This window comes from Pristiophorus japonicus, chromosome 12 (genome assembly GCF_044704955.1).
Source record: "Pristiophorus japonicus isolate sPriJap1 chromosome 12, sPriJap1.hap1, whole genome shotgun sequence".
Taxonomy (NCBI): domain Eukaryota; kingdom Metazoa; phylum Chordata; class Chondrichthyes; family Pristiophoridae; genus Pristiophorus; species Pristiophorus japonicus.
In genome coordinates, this window is record NC_091988.1 from 69758789 (window position 1) to 69778275 (window position 19487).

The window sequence follows — 19487 nt, forward strand, 5'->3', positions numbered from 1 at the left end:
CTGGTGGCCCAATACTAAAATGATACCAGCAATGAGAGGGTCTAACTATCAGGAAACACTGAACCGGCTGGGGCACTTTTCTCTGGAAAGGAGAAGGCTCAGGGGTGACCTGATGGAGGTCTTTAAGATAATGAAAAGATTCGATAGGATAGACGTAGAGAAGATCTTTCCACTTGTGGACGAGAGCAGAACTAGGGGCGATCAATATAAGACCATCACCAATTGAGAATTCAGGAGAAACTTCTTTACCCAGAGAGTGGTGAGAATGTAGAACTCGCTGCCACAGGGAGTGGTTGAGGCCAATAGCAGCGATGTGTTTAAGGGGAAGCTGGATAAACACACGAGGGAGAAAGGAATAGAAGGATATGGTGATAAAGTGAAATGAAGAGGGGTGGGAAGAGGCTGGTGTGGAGCATAAACACCGGCACGGACCCGATAGGCCGAATGGACTGTTTCTGTGCCGTACACTCGATGTAATCACAGCCACCAGCAGCAGTTGTGTTGTTAGATGTTCCTGTCCTGTTCAGCTCTGGTACATTGAGTAATGTCACCGCGGTTGCATTGAGCAGGGCATGTCGACTTTAAACATAAAGTGCCGCAGTTTGCATTGAAACAAAGCACAGCTGTGCGAACCGGGGCAAATACACTCTTCAGGTTTAGGAGAGAACCTGGACCATGGGCTCACCATTGTAGGTAGAGTTTGGTTAAAGAAAGAAAGACTTTCATGGCCTCGGGCCGTCCCAAAGCGCTTTACAGCCAATGAACTACCTTTGAAGTGTAGTCACTGTTGTAAGGTGGGAAACGCGGCAGACAATTAGCGCACAGCAAGCTCCCTCAAACAGCAATGTGATTATGACCAAATAATCAGTTTTAGTGATGTTGATTGAGGAATAAATATTGGCCCCACTATTTCTTTGAAATAGTAACACTGGGATCTTTTACATCCATCTGAGAGAGCAGACGGGGTCTCGGTTTAACATCTCATCCAAAAGACGGCACTTCTGACAGTGCAGCACTCCCTCAGTACTGCCCCTTCGATAGTGCAGCACTCCCTCAGTACTGCCCCTCCGACAGTGCAGCACTCCCTCAGTACTGCCCCTCCAACAGAGCACCGCTCCCTCAGTACTGCCCCTCCGACAGTGCGGTACTCCCTCAAAACTGCCCCTCCAACAGTGCAGCACTCCCTCAGCACTGCCCCTCTGACAGTGCAGCACTCCCTCAGTACTGCCCCTCCGACAGTGCAGCGCTCCCTCAGTACTGCCTCTCCAACAGTGCAGCACTCCCTCAGTACTGCCCCTTCAACAGTGCAGCGCTCCCTCAGTACTGCCCCTCCAACAGAGCAGCGCTCCCTCAGTACTGCCCCTCTGACAGTGCCGCGCTCCCTCAGTACTGCCCCTCCGACAGTGCAGCACTCCCTCAGTACTGCCCCTCCAACAGAGCACCGCTCCCTCAGTACTGCCCCTCCGACAGTGCAGTGCTCCCTCAATACTGCCCCTCCAACAGTGCAGCACTCCCTCAGCACTGCCCCTCTGACAGTGCAGCACTCCCTCAGTACTGCCCCTCCGACTGTGCAGCGCTCCCTCAGTACTGCCTCTCCAACAGTGCAGCACTCCCTCAGTACTGCCCCTTCAACAGTGCAGCGCTCCCTCAGTACTGCCCCTCCGACAGAGCAGTGCTCCCTCAGTACTGTCCATCCAACAGTGCAGCACTCCCTCAGTACTACCCGTCTGACAGTGCCGCACTCCCTCAGTACTGCCCCTCCGACAGTGCAGCGCTCCCTCAGTACTGCCCCTCCAACAGAGCACCGCTTCCTCAGTACTGCCCCTCTGACAGTGCAGTGCTCCCTCAATACTGCCCCTCCAACAGTGCAGCACTCCCTCAGCACTGCCCCTCTGACAGTGCAGCACTCCCTCAGTACTGCCCCTCCGACTGTGCAGCGCTCCCTCAGTACTGCCTCTCCAACAGTGCAGCACTCCCTCAGTACTGCCCCTTCAACAGTGCAGCGCTCCCTCAGTACTGCCCCTCCGACAGAGCAGTGCTCCCTCAGTACTGCCCCTCCGACAGTGCCGCGTTCCCTCAGTACTGCCCCTCCGACAGAGCAGTGCTCCCTCAGTACTGCCCCTCCGACAGTGCCGCGCTCCCTCAGTACTGCCCCTCCGACAGTGCCGCGCTCCCTCAGTACTGCCCCTCCGACAGTGCAGCGCCCCCTCAGTACTGCACTGGGTGTGTCAGCCGAGATTTTTGTGCTGGAGTGGGACTTGAACCCACGACCTTCTGACTCAGAGGTGAGGGTGCTGCTCACCTTCTTTGAACTGCCCTCTGAAGTGGCCAAGTGAGACTGTATCAAACCCGCTACCAGCGGTTGAAGAAGAAGGCCCACCCCCACCTGCTCAGGGCAACTCAGGGATGGGGAATAAATGCTGGGCTTGCCAGCAAAGCTCACCACCAAATGAATAAAGTATAATGGACCAATTATAGCTGGAAGGAGATTCCCAACATCGAGCGTGGTGAAGTACAACTCTCAGACACACGGAATCGAAAGATGCAACACTGATACAGGAGAGTTATAAACAGTAAGGTTAACAGCTCCTTTGCTCCTTGCTGAATCATTGATCGGAGTCTTACGTTTACTGGTTAATTATAATCTGAACCATCAACTGCACCGTCAGTAGAGGAATGCAGTGAAACACATTCTTGGCTCGAGTGCAGTTCTGAGAGTCCTTGAACTGGTGTTCAACGCACAACAACACCCTGCATTTATATAGCGCCTTTAACATAGTAAAACATCCCAAGGCGCTTCACAGCAGCATAAATCAGGCTGAATTTGACACCGAGCCACATAAGGAGATATTAGGGCAGGCAAAGAGGGAGGTTTTAAGCGGCATCTTAAAGGAGGAGAGAGAGGTAGAGAGGCAGAAAGGTTTAGGGAGGGAGTTCCAGAGCTTGGGGCCTCAGCAGCTGGAGGCACGGCCACCAATGGTGGAGTGATGGAAATCGGGGACAGGCAAGAGGGCAGAATTGGAGGAGTGCCGAGATCTCGGAGGGCTGTGGGGCTGGAGGAGATTACAGAGATAGGGAGGGGCGAGGCCATGGAGGGAGTTGAACACAAGCACAATAGAAAGAAGGAGCCATTGTGCATTCCTCTTGTTCCAAACCGAGACAGATAGTAAGCGTCCCCCTCCACTGCCCCCGACCCATTTTAACAACCCACTCGACGGGATTGTGACAGTTTTGAGTTGGACGCTTATTTAACTCAATAACAACAACAACTTGTATTTATATCGCACCTTTAGTGTAACCAAATGTCCCAAGGCGCTTCACAGGAGTATTATGCGATAAAAATTTGACATCGAGCCACAGAAGTAGAAATTAGCGCAGGTGAGTGATAGGTTTTAAGGAGCGTCTTGAAAGAGAAAAGAGAGGTAGAGAGGTGGAGAGGTTTAGGTCGGGAGTTCCAGAGCTTGGGGCCGAGGCAACAGAAGGCTTGGCCACCAATGGTTGAGCGATTATAATCAGGGATTCTCAAGACGGCAGAATTAGAGGAGCGCAGACATCTCTGCGGTTGGGGCGGGGTTGTGGGTTTGGAGGAGATTACAGAGATAGGGAGGGGCAAGGCCATGGAGGGATTTGAAAATAAGGATGAGAATTTTGAAATCGAGGCGTTGCTTAACTGGAGGCCAATGTAGGTCAGTGAGCACAGGGGGTGATGGGTGAGCGGGACTTGGTGCGAGTTAGGACACTGCCAGCCGAGTTTTGGATCACCTTTCATTTACACAGGGTAGAATGTGGGAGGCCAGCCAGGAGTGCGTTGGAATAGTCAAGTCTGGAGGTAACAGAGACATGGATGAGGGTTTCAGCAGCGGATGAGCTTGATTTTACTCTTCATTGACTTCAGCGAGTTGTAAAATCGGGGTGGGGGGGGGGAGGGGAGGGGGGCTGTAAATCGGGCGTCCGACTCCAGGCTTCAAGATCGCCAGAAAAATGTCGGTACCTTCTGTGTTGTTGTTGCCCGCAGACTGGTGGAAGAGATCAAGCTGAAGTGTGCTGGTCTTCAGCTGCAGAATGAAGATGTCTACATGGCCACCACATTCGAGGACTTCATTCAGATGCTCGTGAGAAAACTTCGAGGGGAAGATGAGGAAGAGGAGCTGGTGATAGACTATGTATGCAGATTTTGCATTGATAATCCATACATTAAACATGAAAGATTAACCTCATTTCTAAAAGTAGAATTACCTCCAGAACATAAGAACAAAACAAGATAAGATCACTGTCTCAGCCAGTTTGTGACTCTCTCTGTCCGAATCCCACTCTCCCCCTCACTCCCCGCACCCTTTAATATTCCCCAGTCTAATCCCACTCTCCCCCTCACTCCCCGCACTCTTTAAGATCACACCCAGTCTAATCCCACTCTGCCCCTCACTCCCCGCATCCTTTAATATCCCACCCAGTCTAATCCCACTCTCCCCCTCACTCCCCGTACCCTTTAATATCCCACCCAGTCTAATCCCACTCTGCCCCTCACTCCCCGCACCCTTTAATATCCCACCCAGTCTAATCCCACTCTGCCCCTCACTCCCCGCACCCTTTATTATCCCACCCAGTCTAATCCCACTCTCCTGTTGGACACCCAACTAACCAAACACATGTTTGCTATCTTTTTCCATGTTCCAGGATGATCAGCTTTGACTGAAAATGGCTCCTGTTTTTTGAATTACATTACAGTTTGAGATGAACGTCAATAACCTGAGTCTCCGAATGCCACACCAAGCCTTCATCAACGGGCAGTTTGTAGATGCGGAAGGAGGGAAGTGGTATAACTCCATCAACCCAACAGATGGCTCCGTGAGTTCTGCTTATGTTTGGTGCACGATCTCCAGTGAAACCGCTTCTAGTGAGAGAGCGATGTTCCCTGACGCTCTCTCATTCCCTGCACCTATCTCTCGCTCACTGTCTCATTCTCTCTCTCACTCTTTCCCTCGCTCTATCCCTCTCTCCCTCAGTCTATCTCTCCATTTCTCTTACTCTCACTCGCTCTCTCATTCCCTGCGCCTTTATCTCTCTCTCTCTCCCTCTCACACTCACTCTCTCTCTCTCTTTCTCTCTCCCTCATTCCTTGCCCCTCCTACTCTCTCTCTCTCATTCCCTGGGCCTGCCTCTCTCTCTCTCTTCTCTCTTACACACACACATTCCGTCTCTCTCTCTCTCTCTCTCTCTCATACACACACTCCCTCTCTCTCTCTGACTCTCTCTCTCTCACTCATTCCCTGGGTCTCCCACTCTCTCTCTCTCTCATTCTCATTTCCTGGGCCTCTATCTCTTCTTTCTCTCGCTCTCCTCTCTCACTCACTCTCTCATTCCCTGGGCCTCTATCTCTCTCTCTCTCACACTCACATTCTCTCTCACTCCCTGGTTCCCTCTCTCTCTCTCTCTCTCTCCCTCTCTCTCTCTATCTATCTCTCTCTCCCACACTGTCTTTCATTCCCTGGTTCTCTCTCCCCCCCGTCCCCCCTTCTCTCTCTCTCTCTATTTCTCCCTCTCCCCCTCCCTCACTCTCTCTCCCCCCTCTCTCTCTCCCTCTCTCTCTCTCCCCCCTCTCTCTATCTTTCTCTCTCTCTATCTATCTCTCTCTCTCTCTCCCCCTCTCTCTCCCCCCCTCTCTCTCTCTCTCTCTCCCCTTTCCCCCCTCTCTCTCTCTCCCCCTCTCTCTCTCTCTCCCCCCTCTCTCTGTCTCTCTCTCTTTATCTATCTATCTCTCTCTCTCCTCCCCCCTTTCTCCCCCTCTCTATCTATCTCTCTCCCCCCCTCTTCCTCTCTCTCTCTCTCTCTCCCTCCCTCTCTCTCTCTCCACCCCCTCTCTCTCTCTCTCTCTCTCGCTCTCTCTCTCTCTCTCCCTCCCTCTCTCTTTTCTCCCCCTCTCTCTCTCCGCCCCCTCTCTCTCTCTCTCTCGCTCTCTCTCTCTCTCTCCCCCTCCCCTTTCCCCCTCTCTCTCTCACTCCCTGGTTCCCTCTCTCCCCCTCACTCTCTCACTGTTTCCTCTCCCAGGTGATCTGCCGTGTGTCCTTGGCCCAGGTATCTGACGTGGACAGGGCTGTGGCAGCAGCGAAGGAGGCGTTTGAGACCGGGGAATGGGGGAGGATGAACCCCAGGGACCGAGGCCGACTGATCTACAGGTCAGTACTGAAGCAAGAATACATCGTCCGTTTAAAGAGACAGAATCAGCACCTCGCATCAATAATAAACACAGACAAAAACTAGAGACTGGCTTCAATCACAGCTCGAAGTACCAACAGACTGTCGCTTCCAATGGATACAGTACGCAAGGTTCTGCAATACTATAGAAATAGGCTCAGGAATATCCCATATAGTCCCCTTGCGGGGGGATGGAAATATTGGAGAATCGAACATCAATCAGAATCAGTCACTCCCAGAGTAAAGCTCCCTCTACACTGTCCCATCAAACACTCTCAGGGCAGGTACAGCACAGGTTAGATACAGAGTAAAGCTCCCTCTACACTGTCCCATCAAACACTCCCAGGGCAGGTACAGCATGGCTGAGATACAGAGTAAAGCTCCCTCTACACTGTCCCATCAAACACTCCCAGGGCAAGTACAGCACGGGTTAGATACAGAGTAAAGCTCCCTCTACATTGCCCCATCAAACACTCCCAGGGCAGGTACAGCACGGGTTAGATACAGAGTAAAGCTCCCTCTACACTGTCCCATCAAACACTCCCAGGGCAGGTACAGCACGGGGTTAGATACAGCGACAAAACAACAGCACCTTGCATTTATATAGCACCTTTAACAGAATAAAATGGCCCAATATGCTTCACAGGAGCGATTATCAATCAAAATTTGACACCAAGCCATTTAAGGAGATATTAAATCAGGAGACCAAAAGCTTGGTCAAAGGAGTTGGTTTTAAGGAGCGTCTTAAAGGAGGAGAGAGAGGTGGAGAGGTGGAGAGGTTTAGGGAGGGAATTCCAGAGTTGGGACCCAGGGAACTGAAGGAATGGCCGCCAATCGTGGAGCGATTAAAATCAGGGATGGGCAAGAGGTTTGTGGGGCTGGAGGAGGCTACAGAGATAGGGAGAGGCAGAGGATTTGAAAACAAAGATGAAAATGTTAAATTCGAAGTGTTGTCGGATTGGGAGCCACTGTAGGTCCGCGAGCACAGGGAAGTGCTAAGGCATTCTTAGTGTCCAAACTTAGAATTGGAGAATGGTCCCTCGGGTCGGGCGTCCGAGAGCGGCTATACTCCGCGGGAGAGGAGAGGACAGGAGGAAGCTGGCGAGTGGGAAAACCCGCGTCAAGGCGGCATCGATTAGCTCGGCCCAGGTGTTTTGAGATGTAGACGCATGTTATTTCAAGCAGTGTGTTAAATCCTGCACTCTCGGATGGAGCTCGCTGCCTGAATTGAATTTAGATTGATTGTGGGATCTGAATTCTTGGGGCCTGTAGGCTGGCGGACCTGATGGAGCAGCACCAGGAGGAACTGGCGACAATTGAAGCCATCGACTCGGGAGCCGTTTACACACTGGCGCTGAAAACCCACGTGGGCATGTCCATCCAGACATTCCGCTACTTCGCCGGATGGTGCGACAAGATTCAGGTTTGTGGCAGTCTTCACCGGCAGCTCCTCAACCACCTTCTGCAGACCCACGCATGGTTCACAAAACACCTGCATACACCTGTACACCTCTGTACATACCTGTACACATGCACACACCTGTACACCCCTGTACACCTGTACACACCTGTACACATGCACACACCTGGACTGATGCACATGCCTGTACACACCTGTACACATTTGTACACCTGCACACACCTGTACACATGCACACACCTGTACACCCCTGTACACCAGCACACACCTGTACACTTGCACAGTCCTGTACACATGCACACACCTGTACACCTGCACATACCTGTACAAATGCACACGCCTGTACACCCCTGTACACCTGCACATACCTGTACACATGTGCATACCTGTACACGCTGTACACATACACACACCGAACACATGCACATGTCTGTACACCTGCATACACCTGTACACATGCACACGCCTGTACACCTGCACATGCCTGTATACCTGCATACACCTGCACACACCTGTACACCTGCACACACCTGTACACCTGCACATACATGTACACCTGCACACACCTGTACATATGCACACGCCTGTACACCCCTGTACACCTGCACACACCTGTACACCTGCACATACCTGTACACATGCACACGCCTGTACACCCCGTACACCTGGACACTCCTGTACACCTGCACACACCGATACACATGCACAAACCTGTACCCCTGCAAACATCTGTGCACCAGCACACACCTGTGTACCTGCAAACACCTGTACACTTGCACACACCTGTACACCTATCCCACTATGTGAAGGGAAAGGGTTTGTTGACTCACTAATGCTGCCTATCCCTCTCTCTGTAGGGCTGCACCATCCCCATTAACCAAGCTCGGCCTAATCGCAACTTAACCTTTACTAAGAGGGAGCCGATTGGGTAAGAGTTTGACCTACACTTGAACATTGATTTTTTATTTTCATGGGGAGGAGAAATGTGCGGCCTAGTGTGTAACTTCAGCCCAGTGCCGCTGTAGCAATGGGCAGTGAAGGGGCCCAGAACACAATGCACAGTGAACAGGGGTTCACAAAAACCCGCAATCTATGCCAAACTGATTAATGCTGGCTGATCATGAAGGCAGCAAGCCCTCCCCCTTGAACTCTCCCCTCTACCAACTCTCTACCTCATTGGTACTATAGTACATAAGAACATAAGTACTGGGAGCAGGAGTCGGCCATTCGGCCCTTCGAGCCTACTCCGCCATTCAATGAGATCATGGCTGATCTTCGACCTCAACTCCACTTTCCGTCCGATCCCCAGTAGCTTAGAGGTCATGAGTTCAAATCCCACTGCAGTAAATTGTTAAAGTGAATTCAATAAATTCCTGGCATCAGGTAAATAGCCATGAAACTGAGGCAAAACCCAACTGGTTCACTGATGTCCTTCAGGGAAGGGAACCAGCTGGCCTTACCTGGTTTGGGCCTACACATAACTCCAATATAAACCCCTTGGGTTTCTAACGACAATCTGATAATCTCACTTTTACTGATACCAGGTTTTTATTGAAATGATTCAAATTTTCAAACTGTACTTGGGATTTAAGAATTTGGAGCAGGAGTCGGCCATTCGGCCCCTCGAGCCTGCTCCGCCATTCAGTGAGATCATGGCTGATCTTCGATCTCAACTCCACTTTCCTGCACTATCCCCATATCCCTTGATTCCTTTAATATCCAAAAATCTATCGATCTATTATCTTGAATATACTCAGACTGAACCTCCACAGCCCTCTGGGACAGAGAATTCCAAAGATTCACCACCCTCTGAGCGAAGAAGTTTCTCCTCATCCCAGTCCTAAATGGCCAATCCCTTATCCTGGGACTGTGACCCCTGGTTCTCGACTCCCCAGCCAGGGGGAAACATCCGCCCTGCATCTACCCTGTCAAGCCCTGTAAGAATTGTGTATGTTGCAATGTACGTTCTCTGAATTATAATTCCGAGCCTCTGGATCACTCATCCAGTGACAGAACCACTACACGAACATCGCCCACTATATATACTGAAAGAAAGAAGAAAGTTTTGTTTTGTATCTAGCGACCTCTGGACATCCAAAAGCACTTCACAGCCAATTAAGTATTTTAGAACTTTAGTTACAGTTGTAAAGTAGGAAACGCGGCCGCAAGCTCCCACACACAGCAATGTGATAATGACCAGAGAATCTGTTTTAGTGATGTTGATTGAGCGATCAATATTGACCAGGACACCGGGGAGAACTCCCCTGCTCTTCTTCGAAATGTTGCCATGGGACTTTTTATGTCCACCTGAAAATGCATACGTTTAACATCTCATCCGAAGGTAGGCCCCCTCCCTCCCAAAAGAGCAGCTTTCCCTCAGTACTGCCCCTCCGACAGTGCAGCGCTCCCTCAATACTGCCCTTCCGATAGTGCAGTGCTTCCTCAGTACTGCCCCTCCGACAGTGCAGTACTCCCTCAGTACTGTCCCTCCGACAGTGCCGCGCTCCCTCAATACTGCCCCTCCGATAGTGCGCCGCTCCCTCAGTACTGCCCCTCCGACAGTGCAGCACTCCCTCAGTACTGCCCCTCCGACAGTGCAGCGCTCCCTCAGAACTGCCCCTCCGACAGTGCAGCGCTCCCTCAGCACTGCCCCTCCGACAGTGTGGCGCTCCCTCAGCACTGCCCCTCCGATGGTGCAGCACTCCCTCAGTACTGCCCCTCTGACAGTGCAGTGCTCCCTCAGTACTGCCCCTCTGACAGTGCAACGCTCCCTCAGTACTGTCCCTCCGACAGTGCAGTGCTCCCTCAGCACTGCCCCTTCGACAGTGCAGTGCTCCCTCAGTACTGCCCCTCCGACAGTGCAGCACTCCCTCAGTACTGCCCCTCTGACAGTGCGGCGCTCCCTCAGCACTGTACTGGGAGTGTTGGTCTGGATTATGGGGCTCAAGTCTCTGGGGTGGGGCTTGAGCCCACGGCCTTCTGACTCCAAGGTGAGTGTGCTACCCTCTGAGGCACGGCTGACACTGAAGTTTATATTGGTTAATTGTGAGATTTGTACAATGATACAGAGCTGTGATACACTCTTGGCTTTCTATTGAAACAGGGTGTGCGGCATTGTGATCCCGTGGAACTACCCGTTGATGATGTTGGCGTGGAAGACCGCAGCCTGTCTCGCTGCTGGTAACACCGTGGTTCTGAAACCGGCACAGGCAAGTTGGCCACCTCTGTAGGGTGTTCGTTTTCAACTCTACTTTGAGTCATAGACCTCGGGAATTACAGGAAAGGACTCCACATATCGCAAAGTTTAGGTATAACCCAACTGTTACTTTTATTGCACAAAAGCCAATTAAAAATTACAGGACATGACTTCTGAGAGAATTGACCGAAGACATACAATCACCCGTCCAGTTAGTTGCTGTTGTTGTCGATTGTAGGCTCGTGGTCGATGGTTCCTTGACCGGTTGTTCCTCTCCGATGTTCCCTCCTTCTCATCCTGATGGTCTGCTCTGTTCTTCTCGTTCCGTTGTTTTCTTCCTTCTGTCCCGTTGAGCTGCTGTTCTCAGCTCGTACATATATATCCGTTTCATGAGTATATCTCCTGCTGGGCTGGGTTTTCCGTTAACGCGTCTGGATCGGTCTCGATGTTTTGTGGTGATCAGTTTGGATGGTGTCATGTATCTTACATTATTATATATAACTGTATCCTAACATGCTATACATGACTGTAATAAGATATGACCTGTAACCACCAGCATACCTTACCACCAGGGGTGCACTTGCAAGAGACAGGTATATAAGGACAGGTCTCAGGCAAGTGCAGCATTCCAGAGCTGTGAAATAAAGGTGCAGGTCCAGAGTGACCTTGACTTCACTACATGCCTCGTGTGAATCTGTACTGAGGGGACAGGACTTTACAGTGGCAACGGGTTACGGGATTACAGAATCCACAGAATGGCGAACAACGGATCAGATGAAAAGTTCAATGCGGGAGACAATTGGGAGGACTTTATAGAAAGACTCCAGCAAAGCTTTGTAACCAAAGACTGGTTAGGCGACAATACGGCAGACAAGAGGAAGAGCCCATCTCTTGACCAGCTGTGGCTCGAAAACATACGCTTTAATGAAGGATCTGTTGGCACCCGAGAAACCAGCAAGCAAGTCGTTTGAAGAATTGAGCACACTGGTGAGAGACCACCTGAAGCCAGCGAGCAGCTTACACATGGCCAGACACAGGTTCTACAACAACAGACGCTGTGTGGGCCAGAGCATACCCGACTTCGTGGCGGAACTTCGGAGGTTGGCTAGTTTATGTGAGTTCTCCGATGAACTGAGGAGAGAAATGCTGAGAGACTTTTTCATTGAAGGAATAGGCCACGCAGGCATATTCCGAAAGCTCATAGAGACCAAGAACCTGACCTTAGAGGCAGCAGCACGAGTTGCACAGACATTCTTGGCAGGGGAAGAAGAAACGAGGTTGATTTACAATGCAGATACGACAACTAACGAAATATTGGAACAAGAAGTTCACAGCACTAAACAAGCTGCTACCCCCACACACAGACAAAACCGGGAGAACAGGTTCTCAACAGCAGGCAGAAGCCATCAAGGGCCACAGGAACGGCCATTCACACCTCATCAACCCACAATGCGATCAATCAACTACAAACTGAGAGAAGCTCAAGAGAGATCAGCCAGACGCAGCTCATTCTTTGGAAACTCTTTGAACAATGGAACAGGTCTGTGCTGGAGGTGTGGGGGTGGGCACTCGGCAAGGGTATGTCAATTTCAGCAGGCTGTTTGCAGAAATTGTGAATATACAGGGCATTTGGCCCGCATGTGCAAAAAAATGGCAGCTCGGCTGGTATACGAATTGGATGGATCGGAAAGCGGACCAGAAGATGGTGGGGACAGTACCCGGGACATCTGTCAACATGGAGCTGGATACGGGAGCGAGTCAATCTCTCATAGGCGCTCAACAATTTGAACAACTGTGGCCGCATAAAAGAGACAGACCAAAACTCTAAGGACCTATACCAAAGAAATCGTACCAGTCCTCGGCAGCGCCATGCTCTCTGTCACACACAAAGGGACAGTGAACCGACTTCCCCTGTGGATTGTCCCCGGAGACCCCCCAGCACTGCTGGGGAGAAGCTGGCTGGCAAAAGTAAGCTGGAAATGGGATGATGTCCATGCCATGTCATTAGAGGAACGGACCTCCTGCTCAACAGTTATAAAGCGATTTGAACATCTCTTTCAGCCAGGTGTGGGCACTTTCAAAGGGGCCAAAGTCAAAATCTACATCACACAGGATGCTAGACCGGTCCATCACAAGGCCAGAGCTGTACCCTATGTGATGAGGGAAAAGATTGAACACGAACTAGACAGGCTTCTGCGGGAAGGCATTATATCACCTGTGGAATTTAGCGACTGGGCAAGTCCCATCGTCCCAGTCATGAAGCCTGATGGACCGTATGAATCTGTGGGGATTACAAATCTACCATAAACAGAGTCTCCCTACAGGACCAGTACCCGCTGCCCAGCAAAGGACTTATTTGCCCACATTGGCTGGAGGTAAACTTTTCTCAAAATTAGACCTCACATCTGCGTATATGACGCAAGAATTGACCGAGGAATCCGAGCTACTCACCACCATTAACACACATCGAGGCCTTTTCATGTACAATCGATGCCCATTCGGCATCAGGTCGGCAGCTGCCATATTCCAGCGCAACATGGAGAGTCTGCTCAAGTCCATCCCGGGGACGGTTGTATTTCAAGACGACATACTTATCACGGGCAGGGACACCGACTCCCATCTCCGTAATTTGGAGGAAGTACTAAAGCGGTTGGATCGGGTAGGCCTACGAGTCAAGAAATTCAAGTGCCTGTTTCTCGCATCGAAGGTTGAATTTTTGGGCAGAAGGATTGCCGCTGATGGATTCCGCCCAACAGAGTCCAAAACAGAAGCAATTCGCCTGGCACCCAGGCCCCGGAATGTCTTAGAACTGCGTGCCTTTCTCAGGCTACTCAATTACTTTGGGAACTTTATGCAGAACTTAAGCACGCTGCCGGAGCCTCTCCACGTGCTACTCAGAAAGGGGTGCGATTGGTTTTGGGGAGACGCCCAGGAACGTGACTTCAATAAGGCATGCAACCTTCTATGTTCCAACAGTGTTTTGACTTTCTTTGACCCAGGTAAAAAGCTAGTTCTCACATGCGATGCGTCAGCGTATGGGGTCGGGTGCGTTTTACAACATGTCAATAGTGCGAGCAAATTACAACCCATAGCTTATGCCTCCAGGTCACTTTCGCGGGCGGAGCGCGGGTACGGAATGGTAGAGAAGGAGGCACTCGCGTGTGTGTACGGTGTCAAAAATATGCACCAATACCTTTTTGGGGCCAAGTTCGCGTTAGAAACCGACCACAAGCCCCTCACGTCTCTCCTATCCGAGAGCAAGGCAATAAACGGCAACGCCTCGGCGCGAATTCAACGGTGGGCACTCATGCTGGCGTCCTACGACTATACCATAAGGCACAGACCAGGCACAGACAACTGTGCCGACGCGCTCAGCAGGCTACCCCTGGCGACCACGGAAGGGTCTGACGAATACGACTGTGAGATAGTCATGACAATCAATGCCTTTGAGTCCACAGGTTCGCCCATGACGGCTCGCCAAATCAGAGCCTGGACGGCCAGCGACCCCACGTTATCCTCAGTAAAAAGGTGTGCCCTAATCGGTGACTGGGCAGAGGCTCGCGATGCCTGCCCCGAGGAATTAAAACCCTTTCACAGGCGCATGCATGAGCTATCACTACAAGCAGACTGCCTGATGTGGGGCAGCTGAGTAGTCCTGCCTCTGCGAGGCAGAGAGGCATTTGTCCGGGAGCTCCACCGCGAGCACCCGGGGATCGTTCTCATGAAGGCCATAGCCAGATCCCACATCTGGTGGCCTGGTATTGACGCGGACTTGGAGCTCTGTGTCCGAAGGTGCACCATTTGTGCCCAACTCAGCAATGCCCCCAGGGAGGCTCCACTGAACCCCTGGCCCTGGCCTACCAAACCGTGGTCGCGGGTGCACGTAGACTATGCGGGCCCATTCATGGGCAAAATGTTCCTCGTAGTTGTAGATGCATTTTCAAAGTGGATCGAATGCACCATTTTAAACTCGAGCACAACCTCCACCACTATGGAGAGCCTCGCAACCATTTTTGCAACGCACGGAATCCCTGACATATTGGTCAGAGACAATGGTCCGTGCTTCACCAGCGCAGAATTCCAAGACTTTATAATTGACCACGGCATAAATCACGTCAAGATGGCACCGTTCAAGCTGACCTCCAACGGCCAGGTGGAGAGAGCAGTGCAAATCATTAAACAAGGCATGCTTAAAATCCAAGGTCCCACGTTGCAGGGTCGCCTGTCGTGACTGCTGCTGTCATACAGATCTCATCCGCACTCATTGACTGGGATCCCCCCCCAAGCAACTGTTGATGAAAAGGACTTTAAAAACAAGGCTCTCATTAATCCTCCCAGACATGCACAAAATCATTGAGGCAACGCGCCGTAAGCTGACTGAGTACCATGACAGAAATTCGAGGGGGAGATGGAATGAGATAGGGACAAAGTGTTTGTATTAAACTATGGCAGGGGTCCCAAATGGCTTGCAGGGACAGTAACGGGCAAGGAAGGAAACAGGCTACTGGTAGTACAAATGGACAATGGCAAAACCTGCCGGAGGCATGTAGACCAAGTCAAAAGCAGATTTACCAAAAACACTGCGGAATCAGAGGCAGACTACAATGTGGAACTCGCACCACACCTTGTGGACAGACAGAGGGAACAACCTGAGGAAAGGGCAATCCCAACAGACAGCCCAGGCGAGTCAACAACAATCACACCAATCGAAACAAACAGCCCAGGCGAGATACCAGCAACCACACCCAAAGAAAAACAGACACCAAGGCAAACAACTGAACCACAACTCAGACGCTCCACGCGAGAGCGTAGATCACCTGAGAGACTGAACCTATAAAGACAATAAGACCTTGGGGGAGGGTGATGTCATGTATCTTACATTATTATATATAACTGTATCCTAACATGCTATACATGACTGTAATAAGATATGACCTGTAATCACCAGCATACCTTACCACCAGGGGTGCACTTGCAAGAGACAGGTATACAAGGACAGGTCTCAGGCAAGTGCAGCATTCCAGAGCTGTGAAATAAAGGTGCAGGTCCAGAGTGACCTTGACTTCACTACATGCCTCGTGTGAATCTGTACTGAGGGGACAGGACTTTACAGATGGCTGTGGTGATCAGTTTGGATAATCACAATTTGCACTCGGAGTCGACAGGGCAAAAGATAACGCCTTGTGGGATCCTTTGTTGTCCTGGTTTCTCGTAGACTTGTAATCTCCATAGGGAACTTGTTTCCCCCTCTGGCCAATCAATCCAGGGGCTCTTCTGCTAGATTGTATCAATCCCTTTGTCTCGATGTATAACCATGTCTAGCTCCTGACCGCAGAGATTGTTTTTAATCGGTGATGAGTCACCACCTGCCCCAGGCTGGCGCCCATTTTCCCGCTCAGGCAGTCCCAAAAGTTTGTTTTAAACCATTTTTAGTTCATGGCCTCTTCCTGTGCCTTTTGTGAAAGTGTGTAAACCTTCCACCTGACAACTTTACAAACACACGGCAGACTTGCTGTTACTGCCCTGTAAGAACAGACAGCCAATGACCAACATGGGATATGGAATAACTGGCTTGGAAATGCCCCCAAAGGCCACAGGGTTGAATCTCTGGCACTGTGGAGACAATTGACTTCAGAACCTCCAATATATGAGTGAAAGGGTGTTGTTCCTGAGCCCAGCTCTCAGTGAGGTAACGGGGCCCAGTAGTTTTTTATTTAATTTATTCATGCATGGGATGTGGGTGTCACTGGCAAGGCCAGCATTTATTGCCCATCCCCTAATCCCCCTTGAGAAGATGGTGGTGAGCTGCCTTCTTAAACCGTTGCAGTCCGTGTGGTGAAGGTGCTCCCACAGTGCTGACTCTGCCATAGGTTTGCTGGGCCATTTCAGAGGGCAGTTAAGGGTCAACCACATTGCTGTGGGTCTGGAGGCACATATAGGCCCGGACCGGGTAAGGACGGCAGATTTCCTTCCCTAAAGGACACCAGTGAACCAGTTGAGTTTTTCCGACAATCCAGTTTCACCGTCACCGTTACTGACACGAGCTTTTTATTCCAGAGTAATTTAATTATTGCCCAGTTGCTGTGGTGGGATTTGAACTTGTGTCTCTGGATCATTAGTCTAGGCCTCTGGATTACTGGTCTCGTAACATAAGCTGTGCTACCGTTCCCCATAAGGATCATTGAAGCGTTCCAATTGGCCACATAGAGGCTGAAAAGTGGACACAGATTTATGACAGATTGTCCCCAAATTTCCTTCGAAGTGAGCGGGCTTAATCACAGGCGGCTTTCCTTGCTGGGGGGTCACGGTGTGCCACAGCTGGGTACACAGCTTGTCAGGGCATCTGGGTGATGTTCGCTGGCAACGTGGCTGACTGAGGATTTGGGGTGAGGGGCCCAGATTACCAGACTGGATGAGGCCCGAGGGTGAGGCCTCTGGGCAAGGTCTGGGGATAAGGTGCGGGTTTTGTCTGAAGCCAGTGGGCAGGCTGGGTGTGTAGGTGATTTGGCCCTTGGGTTGTGGCCGGTGGGTGGGGTGTGCAGGGTGTGTGAGGCACCTCAGGGATGTTTAATGACGCAGGGCTCGTCTGATTCATTCCCAAAGGTTACTCCCCTGACGGCGCTAAAATTCGCGGAGCTGACAGCCATGGCGGGATTTCCGAAGGGCGTCATGAACATCCTCCCAGGGGCAGGTAGGCTGGCAGTATGGCACACAGCGTACACTCACACACTCACACACACTCTCATACACTCTCACATACTCACACACACACTCACACACTCACACACTCTCTCATACACACTCACACACTCATACACTCTCACATACTCACACACACACTCACACACTCTCTCATACACACTCACACACTCACACACACACACACACACACTCACTCTCACATACACACTCACACACTCACACACACACTCACACACTCACACACACACACACACACTTACTCTCACATACACACTCACACACACATTCACACACTCACACACTCACACACTCACACACACTCACACACTCACACACAAACACACACGCACACACTCACACACACTCTCACACTCTCTGACTCTCTCACACACACTCTCTCACACACTCTCACACATTCTCACACACTCTCACACAATCATTGGCACACCTAGCACACACTCTCACACTGTCTCCCACTCTCACACACTCTCACAATCTCACACGCACTCTCTCACACACTCTCACACAATCTCACACACTCTCACACACTCTCACACACTCTCACACACTCTCTGACACACCTAGCACACACTCTCTCACACTGTTTCACACTCTCACACACTCTCACAATCTCATATACTCTCATCACACTCTCTCACACTCTCTCACACTCTCACTCACTCTCTGACACACATTCACACACTCACTCACATATTTTCTCATTCTCACGCACTCTCACACACTCTCACGGACTCTCACAAACACTCTCACACACACACTCTCTCTCACACACTTTCACACACTCTCACACTCTCACACACACTAACACACTCTCACACACTCTCTCTCAGACACTCTCACACACTCTCACATACTCTCATCACACTCTCTCACACTCTCTCACACTCTCTAACACACTCTCACACTCTCTAACACACTCTCTAACACACTCTCACAATCCCACACACTCTCATACACTCTCACACACTCTCACACACTCTCACACACACTCTCACACACTCTCACACACTCTCACACATTCTCACACATCCTCACACTCTCACATACTCTCTCTTAAACACTCTCACACACACTCACACAGCCTCACACACTCACGCACTCTCTCTTACACACTCTCACACACCCTCACATACACTCCCTCACACACCCTCACACACTCTCACAAACACTCACACACACTTGCATGCTCACACAAACTCTCACACATTGCCACACAGCCTCACACACTCTCAACATTCTCACAAATTCTCTCTCACACACTCTCACACACTCTCGCACACTCACACTCTCTCTCACAAACTCTCACACACCCAGCACACACCCTCACACACTCTCACACACTCACACTTCTCTCACACACTCTCATACACCCAGCACACACCCTCACAAACTCTCACACACTCTCACACACCAAGCCCACCCCTCACACAGTCTCACATACTCACACACACACACACACTCTCACATGCACTCTCACAAATTCTCTCACACTCTCTCACACTCTCTCACACACTCACACAAACTCACACACTCACACAAACTCACACACACTCACACACTCCCACAATCTCTGACTCTCTCACACACACTCTCACACTCTCACACACTCGCACACACACTCTCACACACTCTCACACACTCTCACACACTCTCTCACACACTCGCACACACTCTCACACACTCTCACACACAATCGCACACAATCGTACACTCTCACAAACAATCTCACACTCTCACACACATTCACACACACTCTCTCACACACTCTCACACACTTTCTGACACACCTAGCACACACTCTCTCACACTGTCTCACACTCTCACACACTCTCCTCACACTCTCACACACTCTCATCACACTCTCACACACTCTCACGCACTCTCACACACATTCACACACACTCACAAACACCCGCACACACTCTCACGCACACACTCACACACACATTCACACAC

General features: G+C 50.9%; 1 protein-coding gene across 3 annotated transcripts in view; it reads left to right on the forward strand.

Annotated features, from left to right (window-relative positions):
• The window catches only part of LOC139277320 (cytosolic 10-formyltetrahydrofolate dehydrogenase-like), a 207558-nt gene that overhangs the window by 90149 nt on the left and 97922 nt on the right, over positions 1 to 19487 (forward strand). For all 3 annotated transcript variants that reach the window (XM_070895630.1, XM_070895632.1, XM_070895633.1), the window contains exons 10-16: positions 4016 to 4163; positions 4726 to 4845; positions 6046 to 6173; positions 7465 to 7615; positions 8470 to 8540; positions 10716 to 10821; positions 17412 to 17499. In XM_070895630.1, coding sequence (XP_070751731.1) covers positions 4016 to 4163; positions 4726 to 4845; positions 6046 to 6173; positions 7465 to 7615; positions 8470 to 8540; positions 10716 to 10821; positions 17412 to 17499 — 812 coding nt within the window. The remainder of the gene's footprint in view (positions 1 to 4015; positions 4164 to 4725; positions 4846 to 6045; positions 6174 to 7464; positions 7616 to 8469; positions 8541 to 10715; positions 10822 to 17411; positions 17500 to 19487) is intronic.